Source organism: Protomyctophum parallelum (assembly GCF_964188405.1).
Source record: "Protomyctophum parallelum genome assembly, chromosome: 22".
Classification (NCBI taxonomy): Eukaryota; Metazoa; Chordata; class Actinopteri; order Myctophiformes; family Myctophidae; genus Protomyctophum; species Protomyctophum parallelum.
In genome coordinates this window covers 20,904,889-20,926,678 of record NC_139714.1, presented here as the reverse complement: position 1 = coordinate 20,926,678, position 21,790 = coordinate 20,904,889, and the positions used below count along the sequence as shown (strand labels likewise).

General features: G+C 44.5%; 1 protein-coding gene across 10 annotated transcripts in view; it reads right to left on the bottom strand.

Moving 5' to 3' along the window:
- plekha5 (pleckstrin homology domain containing, family A member 5) overlaps positions 1 to 21,790 on the bottom strand; it is a 243,472-nt gene that overhangs the window by 75,490 nt on the left and 146,192 nt on the right. For all 10 annotated transcript variants that reach the window (XM_083758115.1, XM_083758120.1, XM_083758119.1 and 7 more), the window contains exon 4: positions 4,141 to 4,224. In XM_083758115.1, coding sequence (XP_083614241.1) covers positions 4,141 to 4,224 — 84 coding nt within the window. The remainder of the gene's footprint in view (positions 1 to 4,140; positions 4,225 to 21,790) is intronic.

The window sequence follows — 21,790 nt, the reverse complement described above, 5'->3', positions numbered from 1 at the left end:
AATTAGTTTGTTTTTTCTTCTCAGAAGCCCTGGTCTGTTTCGGCTCGACTCTGCTGTTGCTGGGTTGTTTTTCTGCGTAAAAAAATATTTTGGCCTCGATTAAGAAAAGTTGTGCCTCTCTGTGTGTGTTGTGCATTTTCATTTCCAAGAGAGGAGATCTCATTGGGGGGGGGGGGGGGGGTGTGAAGCATTCATCAAGGATTCACAGAGGCTTTCTCGCTCTGTGTTTATGTCTGGGGACAGTGGCTATACCACACAAGAGGGGATAGAGAGAGAGGGAGAGAGGGAGAGAGAGAGAGAGAGAGAGAGAGAGAGAGAGAGAGAGAGAGAGAGAGAGAGAGAGACAGAGGGGCAAGACACACAAAAGAGAGAGACGGCAACATACTGGAGAGAGTCAAACATGATGGTTAGTGAACCTGTAACCTGCATGCATGACAATAACCCTCGGATCAGGAACATTATACCAAATGAATCACACCCGTGGGTGTTGACGTCACTCTATAAGTGCGTCCTACACCCACACACTCTTCCTCTTTTCTTCCTCCTGGTCGGTATGAGCTTGTGATTCTGACTATCATTCCTCACGGTACTGGATGCCTGCTCTGGGCTGCCTTCTCTGTGGCACACCCTTGGTGTACTGTGAGGCCGTCTCATCATTTATGTTGTGGTATAAGTGTGTATTGTGTGTACCTGTATGTATTTCCTCAGGATGGTGAGGTTGCTGCACGGCGCGCCCAGGTACTATTGGTGGCACCGAATTGGCCACAGAGACCATGGATGGGAGAGATCTATACGAGATGCTGGAGGGGCCAGCCATGGTGTCTTCCAGTCAGACGGGACTTGCTGTCCCATGCAGGCACATGGCAGGATATGGCACCCGAAGCCTCAGATGATGAGGCTTCATGTGTGGCCCGTGAGAGGCGGCATCTTCGCCTGAGTTTGTATCGTCCTCAGTTAAATATGGGCACCCGTCGGTTGTGCTTCCAGAATGTTTGTTTCCTGTGATTGGAACATTTCAGTTCAATGGAATTAACCTGGAGAATGTTTTGTAAACGTTATTTTCAGCAATGAAATGCTATAGAACTCAGTTGGTTGTGTTCTGCTGTATTACTGTGATGAGTTTCACTCCTCGTGTATGGCTTTTTGACCTGTATATAGGTTTTGGCCACTTCACTCTCCTTGTGACCATGGTTACAGGTTCATTTGAAATGAAAATGTAGGTTACGTATACGTAAACCCGGTTTTATGAATGAAAAGTGAACCTGTAAGCCTTCTTTGTCACTCTGCGGCGAAGGCTGGCCCTGTCGTGCATGACTTTCCAGTCGTCAGATAAGAGGAAGAGTGTGTGGGTGTGCAGGGACGCACTTATAGACTGACGTCGGCACCCACGGATGTGATTCATTTGGTATAATGCTCCTTATCCGAGGGTTATTGTCACATGGTTACAGGCTCACTTTTCAGACTGACTAAGAAGAGTGCCAGACAATGATTTAGATTTTTTTGTTGGTTTTATATAATAAGCAAGCAGAGCCCGCAAGTACTGTAATCGGCTGCGTATGTCAGTGGTGTTGCTCGGCCAATCAGGGACCAAGCATGTATGTCGGTACATTCCACCAGCCAATGAGAAACCACTGTTCTCGATGACGTAACTAAAGTACATTTCAAAATTGGTATAAGGTATCGGCTGGGTATGTGTGTATGTCGGTGTACTCCACCGGGCAACGAGGGACCACTGACCACTGCTGTATTTCAAACCTAGACAGTATAGTTTAGGACTCAGAGCAGCAGTCGTACCAGCAGTGGTGAGCACACCTCATGGCGCGTTCCGCTTGCGCACAAGTAGGCCATGCATGGCCTTGTATACACTAGTACTGTTGCCATTTTTACATTTATGTTCAATAAACTAATCAATCAATCAATCAATACTTTTACTTAAGTAAAACAATTGAGTACCACTGCTATCATGAGACTATCACGTCCACACACGAGGCTCTTTCTCTCTTCCCCCGGGAAACTCCTGACACACAGCCACGGGAGCACATGTATCTGCTGAATGAACAACGGCACTGCGAACACATTTTTATTAATCTATTCTTTCTACACCACAGCTGCGTTGCATCACATGGACCTGAGGGGTGGATTCTATTGGCAGACCATGTTTCTGAAAGACCCTATACAGTAAGCATGTGGTGGAAAAAGTACTACATTGTTTAAAAGCAACAACAACAACAAAAAGCATCAATACTGTAATGTAGAAATACTCTGTTACAAGTAAAAGTCTGGTAATCAAAATTTACTTGAGTAAAAGTACAACATTATTGGCATAATAATATACTTGAAGTACCAAAAGTAAAAGTACTCAGTATGTAGAATGTGCTGTTCTCACAAGGCATTATTACGTATAAAATGTATACAAATATTTTGAAAATAGTTTAAATACGGCTGAAGTGGCTAATGTATGTTTTCTAATAATACTGTAATACTGTAGTAAAAGTCCAATATTTGCCTCTGAGATGTAGTGGAGTAGAAGTAAAAGTGTAGTACATCCACAATACTCAAGTAATTCAACAGTATAGGGCAAGTTATGCTACAGTATTCTATCCCATTCTGACCGGGCACCCATTTTGGTGTTGGCATCATGTCATGCTTTAGCTATTGAAAAATATCAGATCTACAAGCTCATAGCGCGCCACCGAGTGGCGCGCTACGAGCTTGTAGGTCTGCTATTTTTGAAAAAGTCGAAGAACGACTGACATTTTTTAGAATCTGATCTCAGGTCAGAATGGGTTCATCAGACCTGTGTGTGTCCAGTGGAAACCTCGTATGAATCTGATCTCAGGTCAGAATGGGCTATTGTGCGCTGCGTGTGGGGGCGGAGGGGGCTGTCAGGAGGAGGGGGCCGAGGCAACCGCTAGCTACACACACTAACATCTCTGTTGGGAGACTGAATGCTCAACCTACGGCTGTGGTTTTCAACCCTTTTCTTTATCGTTGGATAAGACTTTGTCCACAATTCCATGCTGTATTGATGCTGGTACCATAGGAGAGAGAACGGGCAAATCTTGATCGAAATAGCAGAATTCTTCTACATTCTCTAATTGTGTAGACTTCTAGTAAATTAAGTAATGCAGATGTTTAGCGATAATTTGACTGTTGAGAGAGTGAGAGTGTAAAAATGAAACCAAATTCATTTTTCACTCTCAAGAGTTCGAGATCTAAAATGTCCATGTGGTGACCAACTCTCCATCATTTAGCTGGGGACCACCTGGAACGCCGTCAAGGACCACTGGTGGTCCCCGGACCACTGGTTGAGAACCACTGCTGTGTGCATTAACACATTCTGTACATACTGTACGACGTCTGGAAACGTCATAGGGACTCGAACCGAGGGGTACATACGACGTCTGTAGACGTCCTAGCGCATCCTCAATGATACCGGGCGAGAGAGGAATATTCTGAATTTTTTCCTTTTTTTTAAATTTGTCAGTTTGCCTTTCGGCTACCATATGCTACGCTCTGCAGTCATATTAGCTTACCGTTGATTTAGCCGTTAGCGCGGCAGAAAGAATGACTCGTCTCTCCTAATCCAGGGCGCTCTCCGTGGTTCTGAACTGATCGATCCTCATCCGTCTCTCCCGCAAAATACGCTTATATATAATCCAAACGCTTTTTGGATTATATATCGTATAAATTCAAACGATAGCAATGTAAGGTAGCAATGTAAAGCACACTTATTTAGCGGATTGTTTCCGGGTCGTGGGTTTCAGAGTAATGTCTTTCCGGCACCCCAGAGCTCCTATTTTGAAGGATTTCCGGCACTGATTTTTGTTTACCATTTTCTTTTCTTTCTTTCTTTCTTTCTTTCTTTTCTCTTCTCTTCTCTTTTCTAATTTCTGGGCCCACGTGCAATACCCTCACGGACCCTGGGCCTCCAGTGGCCGCCAGCCCACATGTTGGGAACAGTGGCCCTAACAGTACTGTATGGAACACTGTCTGTCTAAGTGGGAGAACAGAGCATGACATGCATGTTATGTGTGAGTGGATGTGGTATGTATGGTGCTAGAGTATAGAGAGTGTTTTGACCGGGGGTCGAGAGAGAGAGAGGGAGAGAGACACAGACAGACAGAGAAAGGGACTTACTGTTCATTGACGACAAATATGCAGTTGTCTTGGGAAGGCACGCCTGACACCGGATGCTTACAGGTCACCTTTCGCTCATTGTGACTGGAGAGGAAGATTGAGAGAGAGAGAGAGAGAGAGAGAGAGAGAGAGAGAAAGAGGAAGAAAGATTAAATTAAATGTGTGGTTCTCGAACCATTCTCAACCATTCCCATGTCAAGGACCCCCACATTAATTGAGTATTTAGCTGCGGATTCCGATCTGAAAATATTTGGTGGTATAGTCATTTTTGGTGGTATAGTCTTTTTTTTTTTTACCCCATAAAAGATTTGTATTGTTAAAATGTAAAAAAAATTAAAAATATATAATTTTAAGACCCCCGGGGATCCCCGGACCCCACTTTGAGAACCACAGAATGAAATTACAACAATAACGTGCTCCACACACACACACACACACACACACACACACACACACACACACACACACACACACACACACACACACACACACACACACACACACACACACACACACACACACACACACACACACACACACACAGCTTGTGTGGAGCCATGAGCCATCAAGCAGGCCATAAATTGGATGACGGTGACATTATGGTTGCCCATAAAACTCCCCGTCTCCCCGTCATAAAGTTTGTCTCAAAGATAACAATATTTTTATAAATCAATGCCTCGTAGAACACATTAACATTCATTCCAGAATCAACTGCATCACCCACTGCGGCAAGCAAAGGCTAACTTCAAACACAATGCTGAATATGTGCACACACACACACATGCACGCGCACAACGCACAACACGCACACTAACCCCAACCTATAAGGCTATGAAACTTTGTCCCCAATTTTGACAATCTCCCTGATTTATTTCGTCCCGAACATTTTGCCCTACATCAGTAACACACAAGTGCACCGGCAGGCAGCCAGCCACGCACACACACACACACACACACACACACACACACACACACACACACACACACACATGCATGAACACACACGTTTTTGGACAGCATTGAATGTAGCTGAAAATAGCCAAAGACTACCACAACATACACACACACACACACACACACACACACACACACACACACACACCTGGAGGAGAGGTGGGTGGTGCTGAACTTGAGCATGATGTCCTTGTTGACGTTATAGTAACTTTAACCAAAAAAAGAGGACAGCTTTCACAGTTTCTGTCACAGGTTCCGGCAACGAGTTTGCGCTGCGAATTATCCCGACACTTCCAAAAACAAGTCCAGTTGAAAAAGAACAACAACAAAAAAATGACAAAGAAAAAGTTGAAGTTGTTAATTCATCCCGTGTTATATGATGACATCGCCAGAGTAAAGCAACTGCTGCAACTGAACGCACACAAATCTCAGTGCTATATCCTATAGCTACTAATGATGCATGTAACTATTAGTGCACTACTTAACTGCCAGTCTAACAACAGCATTCTCTCTCTCTCTCTCTGAATATCCCCCCTCACCCTTATTGCTATACTAGAGGCCCTGCTTTAGCAGCCAGGCAGCAGCCCACACAGCATAGACTGACAGTCTCTCAGTCTCAGTCTCACTCTCTCAGTCTCTCTCTCTCTCTCTCTCTCTCTCTCTCTCTCTCAGTCTCTCTCTCTCTCCCCCCTCCCTCTCCCCCTGGCTCTCCTGCAGTCATACAAGCCTCCAACTTCTTCAGGAGAAAATATTCTGCCGCCTTAAATTATATAAATAAACTCTTGCTGATAACATAATGATCCAAAAAAGTTGGACCACTTCCAAACAGACTGGGCCCCAACATGTATTGTTGTCTGGTGTCTCTTTGCCTCTACTGGGGCATGGCCATTTGCATCTGTGGCGACGGCAGATGTCGGTGTGGAAACACGTGGAATAATAAGTGCTCTGTTAGGTAGCCGTATATAGCGAGGATCTGGATAAATAATACATCAACAGATAAATCCAGATGTCCCTTCCTCTTCCCCCGACACTGTATATTAGGCTTGTGTTAGGATTTCTGAGCTCTCATTAAACCTGCACCCGAGCAGCATACTAAACAGCTGATTTACACCCGTTTGCCACCTGAGGAAAATGGACTGTGAAGTGTTTTCGTAAAGACACGGAGATAACATGTAGAAAGGCCCTTTGGCCAACCCCACTTAGGATATGGGCACTGATGACGCAGAGGAGATTTAAGACATTTCTATAAGCTTTATTGTTTAAAAGCACACTGCATAAATCAGCAATAGAATAATCGCTGAGCTTACGCATTCAAGCTGCAGAAGTCACACACACACACACACACACACACACACACACACACACACACACACACACACACACACACACACACACACACACACACAGCGACACTAAACACCAGAATAATGTCTACAGTGATGGAGTTGTTGTTGCAGACAACAAGCCGAGCATTGACACAACCGTTAACTTTGTTAGGACCAGAACACAATCAACACATAGTGAATACATAAGACATAACAACATGCCCAGTACAACAATGACGTGTCAGCCACACTGGGGCAGTTTTTGAACAACCTCGACAGATACTTTAGATTTTAGCATTCAAAAGGAGACGATGATCTGCAGGGTTCAATCCCGGGGTACCTGCACCAACTTGGGTGCGGTAAGGATGTGTGGATTCATAATCGCGGGGCTCAGAACCGCAGGCGCGAGCAAAACATTCGGTATACGTCCGTGGAGACTCCTTTCCTCTGAGCTGCTGTGTTTAGCAGCAGGGCTCGTAAACAACACACGACGCATGTAATGAAAATGCGAGCCGATAATCGTCTTGACATTTTGCCTTCGCCATTTTCAACCCCGACAGTGAGTCACATGCCGATCCACAGACGCACACGTTGTGGAGGGAGGCGATGGCAGCATGGGGAGCATGACCGACCGTTACACTCTGAAAGTCGCGAGCACTAATCAAACTCGGGAGGGTTCCTCTTCACTGTGACTCCACGACTGTACCGTGCACACTCCCAGGCCAGCTGTAGCATACATGTGAGCAGGGGTCCTCTAATGGAACCCAGGGAGCCGGAGGCTGCACCTGGCAGTCTTTTGAGCCAGCCATGTGCATGGCACTGCCTTCTGGGTCCGCCGCCATGCTTCTGTCCCGCTGCTAAATGGCCATGATCCAGCCCTCCCTCCCCCCCCCAGTGTCCCCCATCAACCCCCCCCCCCCCCCCCCCCCCCCCCGGCCCCCAGTGTCCCCGCAGTGATGGCAATGACACGGCAATCATACGCTCATTTGAGCAGAGAGAGAGAGACACACACACACACACACACACACACACTCAGTTGGCAGAGGAAAAACAGCACTTCCGTAGCCTACTTATCAGAAATCACCGCTTGTTTTGCAAAGAGAAAAGAACAAGTTGAACTGATGAAGTGATGATTCATGCATGCTGCTTTCCGTTTAGCACCTGTGTGTGTGTGTGTGTGTGTGTGTGTGTGTGTGTGTGTGTGTGTGACATGTGTGTGCGTGCGTGTGCGTGCGTGCGAGTGATTAGAGAGATTTGGCCTTTACAGTTGTTCCAAATGAAGACAGTGAGAGATTTCTATGAATGTGCTTTCATTATACTGAGTGTACAAATGGAACCAAATGTGTATAACCACTCACACACACACATAACCACCTCACAAGTAATGTAACGCACGCACGCACGCACGAACGCACGCACGCACGCACGCACGCACGAACGCACGCACGCACGCACGCACATGCAGAGAGAAATTTTTTAAAGTGAAACAAGACGTTTAAACGTACAGTATTTTGGCAGTGCCAAAGGAGTTTCATCCCGGTGGACAGGGTTTTTTAGTTTACGTTAGGGTTATGGTTAGGTTTAGGCATTTTACTGACGTTAAATGTCAGGGTTTAAACGCAATCAAGGCTAAACACCTGTGAAAGAGGGAGTCCCGTGCCTTGATGGCGTCGTCCTGCCTGATTGAAAACAGCTTGTACTTGAACACCCGAGCGCAACCAAACACAAAATGACTTGTCTTTAGTACCAATGGATCTCTTCTCCAGCCTCCACTAGTCACTCCCTAGCATTTCAGTCTAGTTTTTATTTATTTTTTGTTGACAAAATTGTCAACATATTTAGTCTTAGTTTAGTCATTATAGCTTAGATTTTATTTGGTATTCGACAGTGAAAAAAGGTAGCTAACCAACATTTGTTGTTTTAGTCGACAGAATCAACATTTCTGCGGTCAGTGACACACACTGTTGGAGAATTGAAAAGAAAATATTCTTGTGAAATTTGTATGCTTAAAAGCATGGACATGGAATACCATAATATTCTAAAAAGACAATACTAACAGTGCTTTAACTTGTGTAGAAATCCGACGGCGACTTTCACTTCGTACCGTTTTGAACAAGAGCATCTATAATTTCACCTTGAACTACTACTACCGGCAGCTGTGTGCTTTGCCCCCTCTGTCCGGCGATTCATCCGAATGAGTACTGACACGGAATCAGCGATCCCTCCACCCCCTACGGTTGGAGGATACTATACATTCACTGTTCGCCTTGAAACGTTTTCCCAGCCTGCAAGAGCTACTGTATAGCTGTCATCATCGGTATTGGTGTTTAAGCACAGCCATTTTTTTTGCCTAAAGCGGCCATTCCCCCCCCCCCCCCTGGCAAAGTCTTATTGACCTTTTAACGTAGTTGTACTGTACACATGGTGGAGGACAGCTTGCTAGCGGCTCTCTGCACTGCGTCCGACCGCGGAGGCGCTGCAGTGTAATACAGGAGCTGCAGGAGACAGGCTTTAGTAGAGAAGCACTTGACAGGCCTTAGAATTAAAGCGCAAATAACATGCATTTTGAAACTGCTTTTAATATTTAATATCATATTGTCCATGTCCATCAAAGTTATTTCTAATGGTTTGAGGCTCAATCACCACTCTGATATAAACAGGTCCTTGTCATTTCTTTCTGGTCTTTAGCTGCAGTACCACAATGTCCTGAGGTGGTGGGGGTGCTGATATGCAGATTATTTAATATTTGAGTCATTATAATACTGATGCTAGATAAAACCAGGCTTGTTTCCATTCCATGCCAGCTTGGAAAATCAACAATGGTGGACATTGTAAACAAAGTGGAAATGCAAATTTGAAACTGAAGACTGAAGAAGTTGGAAATATACAAAGTAGTGTGACATTGATGACATTACGATGAGACCAAAATCAGTTGAGCTGTTCCTGAGAGCAATTTCCATTAAAGCACCGATATGAAAGCCTGATTGTTCAAAATTGGTTATTTGTGGGGATATAAAACACATATGGGATCCCCAAAAAACACAAAATATTTTATGTTATAGATCCTTTAAGAGAAACACTGCAGGCTTCAGTGGAAGAGCTCCCATTATGTTATTTTCCACCCTCTCTCTCACCTAACTCTATAGTTGTCAAGAGACCCACCTGGCAGTACAGGCAGAAAGTATAGAAACAACACCCTTTTCTTTTCCATGTGGTCTATATACACTCTGTCGGGGAGAAACCTCGTCTCTCCATTTAACAAATCATTGACTGCCATACCTCACTTTATCGTTTATCAATGGGACTACGTATTTATTTATTTTTTAAATCATCATGATATGCGTTCAGTAAATTATTACTAAACGCATATCATGATGATTTAAAAAAAAAAGACGCCTCTTGGTTGAGACTTTAGCGAAACTGAGAGAGAGAGCGGGACGAGGTTGAACCGAGAGTGGAACTTGTGGTGTGTGTGTGTGTGTGTGTGTGTGTGTGTGCCCGTGTGTGTGTGTTTGTGCCCGTCTGCGTGTCAGTGGGAGTCCACAGTCGGAAGGGACTGTCATCTGGGCCTGATAAAGTGTCTCTAAACGGGCAGATCGAGGCTATACACGACATCTCTTTATCATTCCGTCGCAGGAGGACTATAACCACACAGTACAGAACATCCAGAACGTTTCCTAAACCCATTTAGACCTGAGGACGCATCTGTGTTGACAATCCTCGGGAGCTATGGAAGTTACTAAACAACCAACTAGGCTGTGGTCGGAAACTAAAAACCAGGTTTACTAACATAAACATCAAATCGAATAACACCCTCATCACTGACAAACTCGATGTAGCCAACCACTTGAACATCTTCTTTACAAACATTGCAACAAAGCTGGTTAGCAAACTGCCCTCCCACTCTGGGCGTTTTGGTGTAGAGCACATCAAAGCCTTCTACAAAAACCTTGGTGTTTGTAAAGATGATTTTAAAATGGCAATGGTAACAACCGAGGAGGTACTTAAAAAACTGAGTGCCCTCCAACCCCACAAGGCCACTGGCCATGACAATATTCCCTCCAAATTTCTCAGAGACTCAGCCTTTTCCATAGCTCCAGTCATCACCCACATAGTTAACCTCTCCATCAAACAGGGACAGGTCCCCCAAGATTTTAAACTGGCCAAAGTAACCCCCTTGTACAAAAAAGGGAGTAAATTAGAACCCGGCAACTACCGCCCTATTTCTATTCTAAGCTCCATCTCGAAAGTGATGGAAAAAATAGTCTATGAACAGGTTGAAAAGTATCTTGCCACTAATAAATTGCTGTACGAGTTCCAATCTGGTTTCAGAACATCCCACTCCACTGACACATGCCTCCTCTATTTGAGCGACCACATCAAACACGAGGTGGATGCTGGAAAATACTGCGGCATGGTCATGCTGGACCTCCAAAAGGCTTTTGACACCGTGAACCACTCCATACTGGTTAACAAGCTTAAAGCTATTGGTTTTGATAGCACATCAGTGAGCTGGATGCAATCCTACCTGGAGGGGAGAGAACAGATGGTGGAGGTGAACGGAACACTGTCCCCTCCCCTCCCAGTGAGCTGTGGCGTCCCACAAGGAAGCATACTAGGGCCTTTACTGTTCCTAATTTATGTTAACGACATGACTTCAGCTTGTGACTGCAACTTGTTCCTGTTCGCAGATGACTCAGCACTGCTGGTCTCGGACAGGAACAAACTGCAGGTTGAAAAGACCCTCAGCTCTGAACTCGGTAGAATCTGCACCTGGCTCGCTGATAACAAACTATCCTTACACCTGGGAAAAACTGAATCCATCCTCTTCGGATCAAATAGTAAACTCAGCAAGGCAGATGGCTTCTTGGTTAGAGTGGGTGACAATATTATCACACGAAAAGATAAAATTACCTACCTAGGTTCCATCCTGGAGGCCAATCTTTCCGGTGATAAAATGGCCACCAACGTAATCAAAAAAGTCAATCAAAGAACAAGATTCCTTTACAGGATCTCCTCACTGGTCAGCAAAAACACCTTGAAGACCTTAACAGGAGCCCTCGTACAAGGTTTCTTTGACTATGCATCCACCTCTTGGTACCACAGCACCTCAAAGGCCCTTAAAACAAGGCTCCAGACCTCTCAAAACAAACTGGTCAGGCTCCTACTTGGCCTCACCCCCCGAACCCACCTCACCCCTGCCCACTTTGGCAGGCTGGGATGGCTTAGGGTCGACGACAGAGTACAGCATCTTGCAATGGGTCTGGTCCACAAGATTCGATACACCACCAAGATACCCATGTACCTGTCTAAATACTTCCTTAATGTAAACGAAGTCCACACCCACAACACCAGAGGGAGTGCAACAAACCATGTACAACCCAGATTCGGCACAAACAAGGGACTAAATTCTTTTCGCTCCTATGCCACCAAAATGTGGAACGCCCTACCAACAGTCATTAAGACATGTGAATCCCTTGACTCCTTCAAAACCGCTCTCAAAGGGCACCTACGGATGGCTGCATTTCCCTTTTTTTGTTTCCCATATGATGAATTCCTGTTCTGTTCTTTACCTACAGAGAAATGTCTATTTGTATGTCTCTAAATGTTTGTATGTCTTTAAATGTTTTGATGAATTGAACAATGTGGACCCTGTTGTAAACAAGTGTAATGCTTAATTGGGTCGTCCACTCACAGTTGACAGTCTTTGTATTGAGTTTGTGCTTAAAATGTACTGTAAATTCTACAAACTGTTAATAAAGATTTCAATCAATCAATCAATCAATCAAAACTTAGCCATTATTTTTATACTTTACCTATTCACCTATAGTAGCCTACTGTAGGTGAAAATGTTAATGTGTGTTGATAAATATGAAAAAGCTACTCCTGTGGAAGGGTTTAAGCAATTTAATATAGGTATGGTTTTGCACACTCAATTCATAATTAACGTTCCAAATTTAGAGGTCTGGCTTATGGACTAAATACTGCAGGTTCTGAACTGGTGGAAAAGGGTCCTATTTGTTTCTACTAGACCTTACCCGTTCTGAATATATGAACACCAAATGATGTACAGTGTGATGTAATAGATCACGCGCACGTAGGCTACGCTATCGCAAACATAGCGGATTTGTCCCCCAAAAAGCATGTTTTTTTTAAATAATTATTATGAACCTCCCCTCCATGTGTTGTAACTGTAGCTCCAACGGTTTCGGAGAGAAAAATACTTGATGTGAGTTTTCGCATTTTCCCATGTAAGTCGATGGGATATTTTAATTCACGAATGAATACATTTTTAACCCATTCTGAACGGGAACCCATTTTGGTGTTATGCTTTAGCTATTGAAAAATAGCAGATCTACAAGCTCATAGCGAGTGGTGCACTACGAGCTTGTAGGTCTGCTATTTTTTGAAAAATCGAAGAACGACTGACATTTTTAGAATCTGATCTCAGGTCAGAATGGGTTAATCAGACCAGTGTGTGTCCAGTGGAAACCTCGTATGAATCTGATCTCAGGTCAGAATGGGTTAATCAATAATTTGTTAAATTGAAAAAAGGACTTCGTTAAGACCTCCATAATATTATGGTCAGTGGGTGTGAGAAGTGGGAGTGTTTGGTGCAGCCAGTGAGGAGCCGCGGCAGCGTTTCAGACAGACATTCAGAGTTTCAGACATTGAGTGAATTGTAGTATGATATCTCTCGTTCCCTCTGTCTGGTTCTCTCGCTCCCTATCTCATATTCCGCTGACTATATAGAAAGTGCCTATTTGTACATCTCTAAATGTTTTGATGAATTGAACATGTAATGCTTGTGCTGTAATTCTGCAAACTGTTAATAAATATTTCAATCAATCAATCGCTCCATCTATTGCTCTCCTCCAATCCCTGCTCTCGTCTTATCACAGCCTGTTAGCACGTCGTCAACCACAGCCCCGAGGGCTTCCAGATTCCAGGTGAAGAAAATGCTAACAGCCGTCAGCCAATTAGTGCACGATGGATTCAGGTGTTAGGGGTGGGGGCAATGTGAAAATGTCATGTCGCCATTATAGTTGCCAAAATAGTTGAGATTGACAACATTATTTCAATCAATCAAAATATGCTTAAAACTCTCAAAATGCCATGCTTTTGTTACCATTTGCAGCCCGGCATCCATATTCTGAGAGGAGCGTTGGCCAAAAATAGCAGATCAACAAGCTCACGACTTGTGAGCTTGTTGATCCGACGTGGCCGGGTGGGTGGGCCGCAAACACATTTCTATAAGTTGTTGCCACTTTTAACCCCAAAGACAAAAAATAGCATATCCACACACACACACACACACACACACACACACACACACACACACACACACACACACACACACACACACACACACACACACACACACACACACACACACACACACACACACACAGTACACACACACACACACACACAGTACACACACACACACACACACACACACACACACGCAAAGAGAGACAGCAGGTCTGAACAAAACAATAGCTGGGCTTATTCAAAGTCAGTGTAAAATGTCAGCTACTGTTTAATGTCATTAGCGTTCGGAAGGGATGGGTGTGTCACCGACGTGTGTGTGACTATGAATGCCATGCAGGGGCCGGGGGGAGCTGCCCCATGGTCAGATGTCAAGGCCGTGTGTGTGTGTGTGTGTGTGTGTGTGTGTGTGTGTGTGTGTGTGCGCGCGCGTGTGTGTGTGAGTTCTGACCCAGACCAACAATGCTGTGGTCCTCCTTTCCTCCCACCAGAACAACTGCCATTCACCCCCCGCCCGTGCCGCGACAAACCGATAACCTTTACCAAAAGGCCACCAACGCACTCTCTGCCTCTCTCTCTCTCTCCTCCCCGAGTATAGCCTCGCCTTTCAGCCTTCCGTCCTCCGCCCTTGACCGTCCCTCACACTCTTTTCACTCTGTGTGCACTCCGCCAGCGCTCGTCATTGTCTTTTTCTTTTCCCTTTCATCTCAATCTCTATACCCTCTCTATACACTTTGTCGAGCGGATCGTCGGTACGATCGGAGGGTTACCAGTTCGACCATACGCTCGCCAGGGCTATACGTGTCACTGGGCAAGGCCTACTGTAACTGCCCCCCCCCCCCCCCCCACTTGTGATCAGAGCAGCCATCTACTAAATATCATAAGATTTTTCGACTGAAATGTATTTTGGTGGGCCTTAATAATGGCGTCGTAATGGCTGATTTGCATCGCATTGTGATCTTGTAGATCTGCTATTTTCAGCATGCAACCTGCAAGCATAAAATGAATTGTCTTTTAGTTCTACTGGATCTCTTCTCACCATTTTACTGTCGTTTCCGTTTGTTGACGAAATTATCAATTATTTAGTCTTAGTTTCATGTTATTATATCTTAGTTTATAATCTAGCTGTCCTTGGTGGAAAGAAGATAGTCGACGAACATTCTTCGTCATAGTTTTAGTCGACAAAATCAACACTATAGCAGTAGTGGTCCCTTCTCCCAGGGAGCAGAAATACTGCCCTTGCCTTCACAACCAGCCGCCCACGCATCCTTCATCATCCACCTCAGGTACTTTCTGTCGGTTATGCAATGAAGCAAAGGACATCTGCAGGATATGAAGGTGGATGTGATGCAAAATTCAAAAGCTTGCAGATTTCATTTGTGCACTCACTCTTCAATGAAATGTGAACAGACGTCAGGAGGGGGAGGAAAACTCACTTTCTCCACAGAAAGGAGATGGCATTCACGGCCATTTGGTGTTTTATATTTGTTGATATGTATTTTCATGCTATGTTGATGAATTTAATAATTAGGACCAGGCGTTTTTGTGTTATCCTGTTAGCCCAAATGTCTGCTGTTTACATGTCTGTCTAATAATGTAATCAATCAATCAAAACCTGGAACCTGTAATCCACACACATAATATGAATTAACAATGAAGTTCACATTGAAGTTCTTTGCAACTTGAATGTGAATTTTTAAGTGCAAAGTCCAAAGTGCGGATTATTGTCTTGATCACATGTTGTGAGCGCTCACATTAAAAGTATCAATACTGCAAACTGCAGTATAGAAATACTCAAGTACAAGTCAGGAAATTCAGCAGATCAAGCCGATCTACAAGGCTATTTTAAAATGGCCGAAATGTACACAGAGCCGAAGTGGTTAACACCTTGAGGGCCCGGGCCTATTTAATCCATTAATAAAATGTGCCCATCGCCTCTAGGCTTGCTGACGATGGATTCGTTTTCATAGCACTAATTTGACGCAGATTATCAATTCTCAGATCTCAGATAATTGTAGTGGAGTAAAGGTACAATATTTTGTCTCTAAGACGTAGTGGAGTAGCCTAGAAGTAAAAGTACAGAGAATTGTAAATACTCCAGTAAAGTAAAAAAATTACCTCACACAAAATACCCCACTGATGGAAAGTGAAGGCCCAGTGCTGCTGTGAGCTGGTCTGCTGCCTTTTAAATGCCAACACAGCTGTGTTTCTACCTTCACCTTTTATGTCATTATCCTTTAATACAGGGAATCACTGAACCCCTCCGCTCTCAACGGTCCACCTGAAGTGCCCCCCCGGTCTAGGATTTTGAATTTCACGCCATTGTGATTGACTAATGTTTTAAAGTAAAAACCAAATTCTGTAGATTGCTCAATATATTAGTATTGTTGTGACTATTGTCGGTGTCAATTTTGATTTAGTCTTATAGTCAAAATATTGAGCCTTTCAGTCTTGGTCTTAGTCAACAAAATGTTTGCGTGCGTGCGTGCCCTATTTTCTCCCCTGCACGTACAAAGGAAACACAGAGACTGTTGTGCACATAAATGCAGAGATAAAAATCACTATGTTCGTGTGACACAAATCTATATGTACACACATAATACATACTGTAGACCAAAGGCATTGGGAGAGGCCCTATGTAGCTGTGGTGGGTGCTACTGCTATACACCAGCTGTCACATGTTACTTTCTTGGCTTCTGTCAGAACCTCTAAAGGGCATTTTTCACAGGGGGAGCGATCGGCGTGGCTTGTGACTCATTTCGAACGGGAGGCCAGCGGGGCAGGCAGATAGGTAGGGAAGGAAGGAGGGAGGGAGGAAGGCGCGGGCATTTTCTGACAGTAAGTCAGTAAGTAACAAGCCACAATTTTTTGCCACAATGTTTGTATTTTTCCAGTTTTTCATGTGTCTATGAGGTGACGATACTTCATTAGACACCCTGGAGTCGTTTGTATGTGCAATGGTGTATTAACTTTGTATTTAGGGTTTCTTCCTGGAGGCTGAACCCTTGACAGTCAAACGGCCAATGAAATAAACAGAAAAATAGTGACATCACACTATCAGCCCCTCCCCTAAACCCTCCCCCTTTATCATACAACGACAGGCAACTACCAGGAAAACCAGGCATACTTAATGAACTGGTGGGCGTGTCCACATAAAAGCATGATTTTAACAAATACTGTACACTTTTTGGAAAAAAGTTCTTCCTCCTTATATTATAATAATACCTGAAAAAATCGTGGCACTTTTACTTCTATTCCACTACATTTCAGATCCAAATATTGTACTTTTACTCCACTACATGTATGTGAAAACTGTAGTTACTACTGTAGTTACTTGGTCGTGCTGAAACAACAGAGCTTCTTAATAATTGCAGGTTTTCATAGTAATCTGCGACCTACAGTCTCAATTATTACAAAACATACAGTAACCACTTCACTTCGGCAATTTGAAAATAGCCGATCTACTGTGTCGCGATGCGGCGCATTGTGAGCTTGTAGATTTTTATACATTTTGAATCTACAACATCTACTTTTGGCACTTTACGTACAGTTTGATGCCAAAACCTTCGTAGTTTTACTCAACTACATTTTGCATTCCGGACTTTTACTTGTAAGAGTATCTACATTGCAGTATTGATACTTTTACTTAAGTAAAACATGTGACTACTATTTCCACCACTGGAGAAAGCCTTTGGAGCTGTGCAGATGTGCCGTGCATCTGTGTGGCAAACAAGTTAAACAACACACGCTAGTGCGCTCCTCTTCCCCGTGGCTGAGCATCACGCCTCAGCCCTCCCGGCGTCCGGCATATAGCGCCTTGGGAGCTTCGAGACAACAACACCGAACTGGGTTAAACAGAATGTTGTTTTAATGACCCACGACTTAAATTAAAGATCTGCTTTCCCACAACCACAATGGTCAATTTAATTATTTGATTGCAGACCGTCTTTCGCGAGAATAATTGAAGGTTTGAATGAAACGCTGCCTTCATGTCGCACACACGCCACAGGTGAACGGCCGGCCATGGCTGCAACATCTGGCTCGCTTCCGCAACACTTGGCGCCGGCAAAGCCATGCAATTACGCCTCAATCTAAATCCATCTAAATCGCTCTCTTGTCGATTCTCTCCCTTTCTAGAAGCATTGTCATGCTTTATTTCAGATAGTCACTGTGAACAGAGAGTCGGGAAAAGTGGGAGAGATGGTCTATCGTACTTTGCTGTAAGGAAAACTACGGAAAATAGCCCGTCTACAAGCTCACAGCGCGTCGCACCGACGCGTTGTGAACTTGTGGAACGTCTATTTTCAGCATGCAACACTTTCTATAACTTCATCCCCTCCTCCCTGCCATTTCCCCCCTTCTCTGCACTCTTCTTTCCTTCCCATTCCTCTCTCTCTCTCTCTTTCTCTCTCTGACACCCTCTGTCTCTGTCTGGGGAGTGACGAGGATGACACAGACACATCTTCCTCCATTTTGTATATATCACTCCTACCCGACCAGGTGTGTGTGTGTGTGTGTGTGTGTGTGTGTGTGTGTGTGTGTGTGTGTGTGTGTGCGTGTGTGTGCGTGCGTGTGCGTGCGTGCGATAACATGCGATGCAAAAGTGTTTAGCCCGGTGGTTCCAAAACAATTTCATGACCCATTTTTACTGACACCAACTCGGCATAATTAGATTAAAGAAGAGCCATGGGTAAGATTTGGAGGAAGGTCACAATAGACTTATAGTTATGTACAGTAAATACACTCCTATAAGGTTGAGATCCACCCCCCTCTATTTAGACCAGGGGTTCTCAACCCTTTTGCAAAATGGCTGGATAATGTAAATGAAGAGTTTACATAGTACACAGAGTGCATGCATAAACTTTCCTTAATGATTATATCTGGTTTCAGTATTTACTTATGATGTATTTTCTACATTATTAATTATGATTGTTTATTGTAGCCGTCAATTTGTATTGGGGGCGGCGAGGGGGGGCGGGGGTCGTGAGACATGGCCAAAGCATTTCCGGGGGTCCCCGGCCAAACAGGTTGAGAACCCCTGATTTAGACAACAGGCCCACAATGACCACCACAAGCCAACATGGTGATGAACTGTAGTTAAAATCCTAAAGGATAACCAACCCTGCCAGTTTGAATCTTAACAGCGAGTATAGAGACATCTTACAATAACTACCTCATGAATTCCGCATGTCCATTTGAAAGACTGTCTGGTTGAAGACACGATGGAATCAGAATAACATGACTCATCCCAGAAAGAGAGTGGGTGCGGGGCAGATGTGCTACTGTTCCAGTGTAAAGACCTGAACCTAGACGTTGTTTTAAGACGTTAAAACACCTTCAAAACAACAAGCCTTTTAAAATCCATTTAGACAGGGAACACCTGTTCGCAGAACGCCGTTACACATTTCAAGCCGGGAAAACCTCTGTGTGTAGTTGTTGCTATCGTTGCTGTCGGGAAAAAACCTCTTATCTCCATCTGAAAAAAATGTGTAAAAGCATCAAAGTAGCAGATCCAAAATATTTTGCTTTTCGAGGGGCTACACTTTCTCTGCCAACCTGGGGGGGGGGGGGGGTTGGCATGAGGAGTCCAAGCTGCTTCTTTTCACCTGACAGGCGAGAGTTTCCCCGGCCGGACGTATTGCGTGGAAGGAACACGTTATTCCGACCAGTTCCTTTCCCCTCCATCAGGCGCCCCGGCTGGCCAGGGGGAGGCAGTTTAGTGACCAGGATTACTGCATGTTTTTTGTGAGGGTACCTACCCTAGGGGACACGGGGAGAACATGCAAACTCCACACAGAAAGACCCTTTCGCCGACTCCACCTCGGGTATGGGCACTGATGACGCGGAGGATGGAACACGCCCCCAGCACCCACAGCGTCCCCAGCGGGAATCGAACCCAGGACCTTCTAGCTGTGAGGCGACAGCCCTACCGACTGTGCCACCAGGTTTTGGACAGGTTTTCTCCCGACAGAGACGAGATAACCGTATAGAGCAACATATATTTTTCCAGAAAACCTGGGTCAGGATTTAGTAGGCGTTTTTTTTCCTTCTTCTTCAGAATCAGCCTCGGGTCTAAATGGGTTCGAAAACACGATTAGTGTACCGCCATCATGCCACCTTTCATGTTTCATCTTTCTGCATAATCCATCTGTTCTAGGGTTCGTGCCACTTACAGTAGCTACGCTGATCTTGCACGTGTTAAGTCAGTCTGGGTAAGAGCCCCTTCTAAATGCCTACTGTACATTATAAATTGTTCATTGATGTTATAGCATAAGGCACTGACATGGCTTGCTAATGCTAATGTGCGGCTTATGTAAAGCTGTCTCGGCAGATTTGCCAGCATGGCGAACCAGCAACAAGGTCCAAAGCCTCTGTCTTGAGGTGACCCAGCAGCACTACAGATACGGGGCAGCAGTGGCTCAGGTGGTACAGCGACCCGCTATAGGGAATACCTTTTACAATGTAAAAAGTATTCCCTATAGTGGGTTTAGTTTTAGTGATATGTATTAACTAAAACTAGACTAAAACTACATTTTATTCAAACTAAATAAAGATTTGCCGTCAACATCAACACTACACTACACTGCTTTGGATAGAACACCATCTAAATGCACCAATGTTATTTTAGCATTACAGATGTACAGTAGGCCTACCTCCTTCAAAACCAACTGTCTCAAGAGTCAGGTGAGAAGGTGTGTCCCTCGCGCTCACTCATACATGTGCAAGCAGCAAAAGCAACACACTGACTGTCCAACAGCACTACAATACACCAGTAGTTCTCAAACGTTTTCATATCAAGGACCACCAAATTGACGCTTAAGATTGTTAAGGCTCTAGCAGTGATTCTCAACCATTTTAATTTCAAGGACCCCGAGCTTGACATGCATTAGGCTACAGACCCCCATTTAATGGCCTTTCCATCTCTAGAACCCCCATTTATACAGTCAATCAATCAATGTTAATTTAACTCTGTGAGTGGAACCAAATGGACCCCTGAGGGTCCATTTGTACACTCTCAGAGTTAGAGTGCCATAAGGGTCCATTTTCAGTCTTTGCTTGCCACTTCAAGAAGGCTGTCGCTTTGATGTTGCAAGAAAGATGTATTTGGCGCTGCTCTGCGGCAACATGGGCATAAGGGCTACGCTTGCATGCGGGCCCTTTGTCTAAGACAAATTTCTTCCTCAGGAGACAAATAATAAAGAACCTTGAACCATTTGGTTCATAACTGTCATTTAGCTGGGGAGCACCTGGAACTTCCTCAAGGACGCCTGGGGGTTCCTAGACCCCACTTTGAGAACCACTGCAATACACCACTGAGCAACACAGACTGTGCAGCAGCAGCAGTATACAGTAATACACCACTGAGGTATGACTGTGTGGTGGAATGTGGAAAACATGCATGGTGACACGGTCACAGCAGCTTCTCCTGGAGACCTGGACCCACTTAAAAATCAAAGCATTCTTTGTGATAGCAATAAATACTATTACTACCACTACTACTACTACTACTACTACTACTACTACTACTACTACTAAACACGATCGATTCATTGATTGATCATATCAGCTGTCTATCAATATATTATATGGCCCTATAACACCTGCAACCTCCAATGCCGGAATCGTTATGATTTCTCGTATTTTGTTTCCCATGACTCCCGTAGTTTAAATTTATTCCTATATCCATTGCACACCACTTCGCTACATTTGTCATTATGGAGAGAAAAAAAAGAAAAAAGAAAATAAGTGGATTGGCTGTGGAACAAATAACATTTACCTTGTTGCCATGCCCAGCTGCCTCCGAGAATTCAATTTATGAGCAGCTAGCTACAGTATAGCGTGCCGTATGCCGTGAGTAACACGTTCCGCCTCTTAGCGCTCGCACAGAAATAAATAACCTTGAGTTATGTAACCGAAAGCATCGGCCCTGATGACTAGTAGCGTTCCGATGGGGGCCAAATGGATCACTTCACTCATGCTTCTTCCAGCAGCCCAGACACACACACTACTGTATCGGCTCCCTCCTTGCGTTTCCAGGGGCAACCGCGGCAGATGGCCGATGGGAAATGCAAAACGTCCCCGTCCCCCCCCCCCGTCCC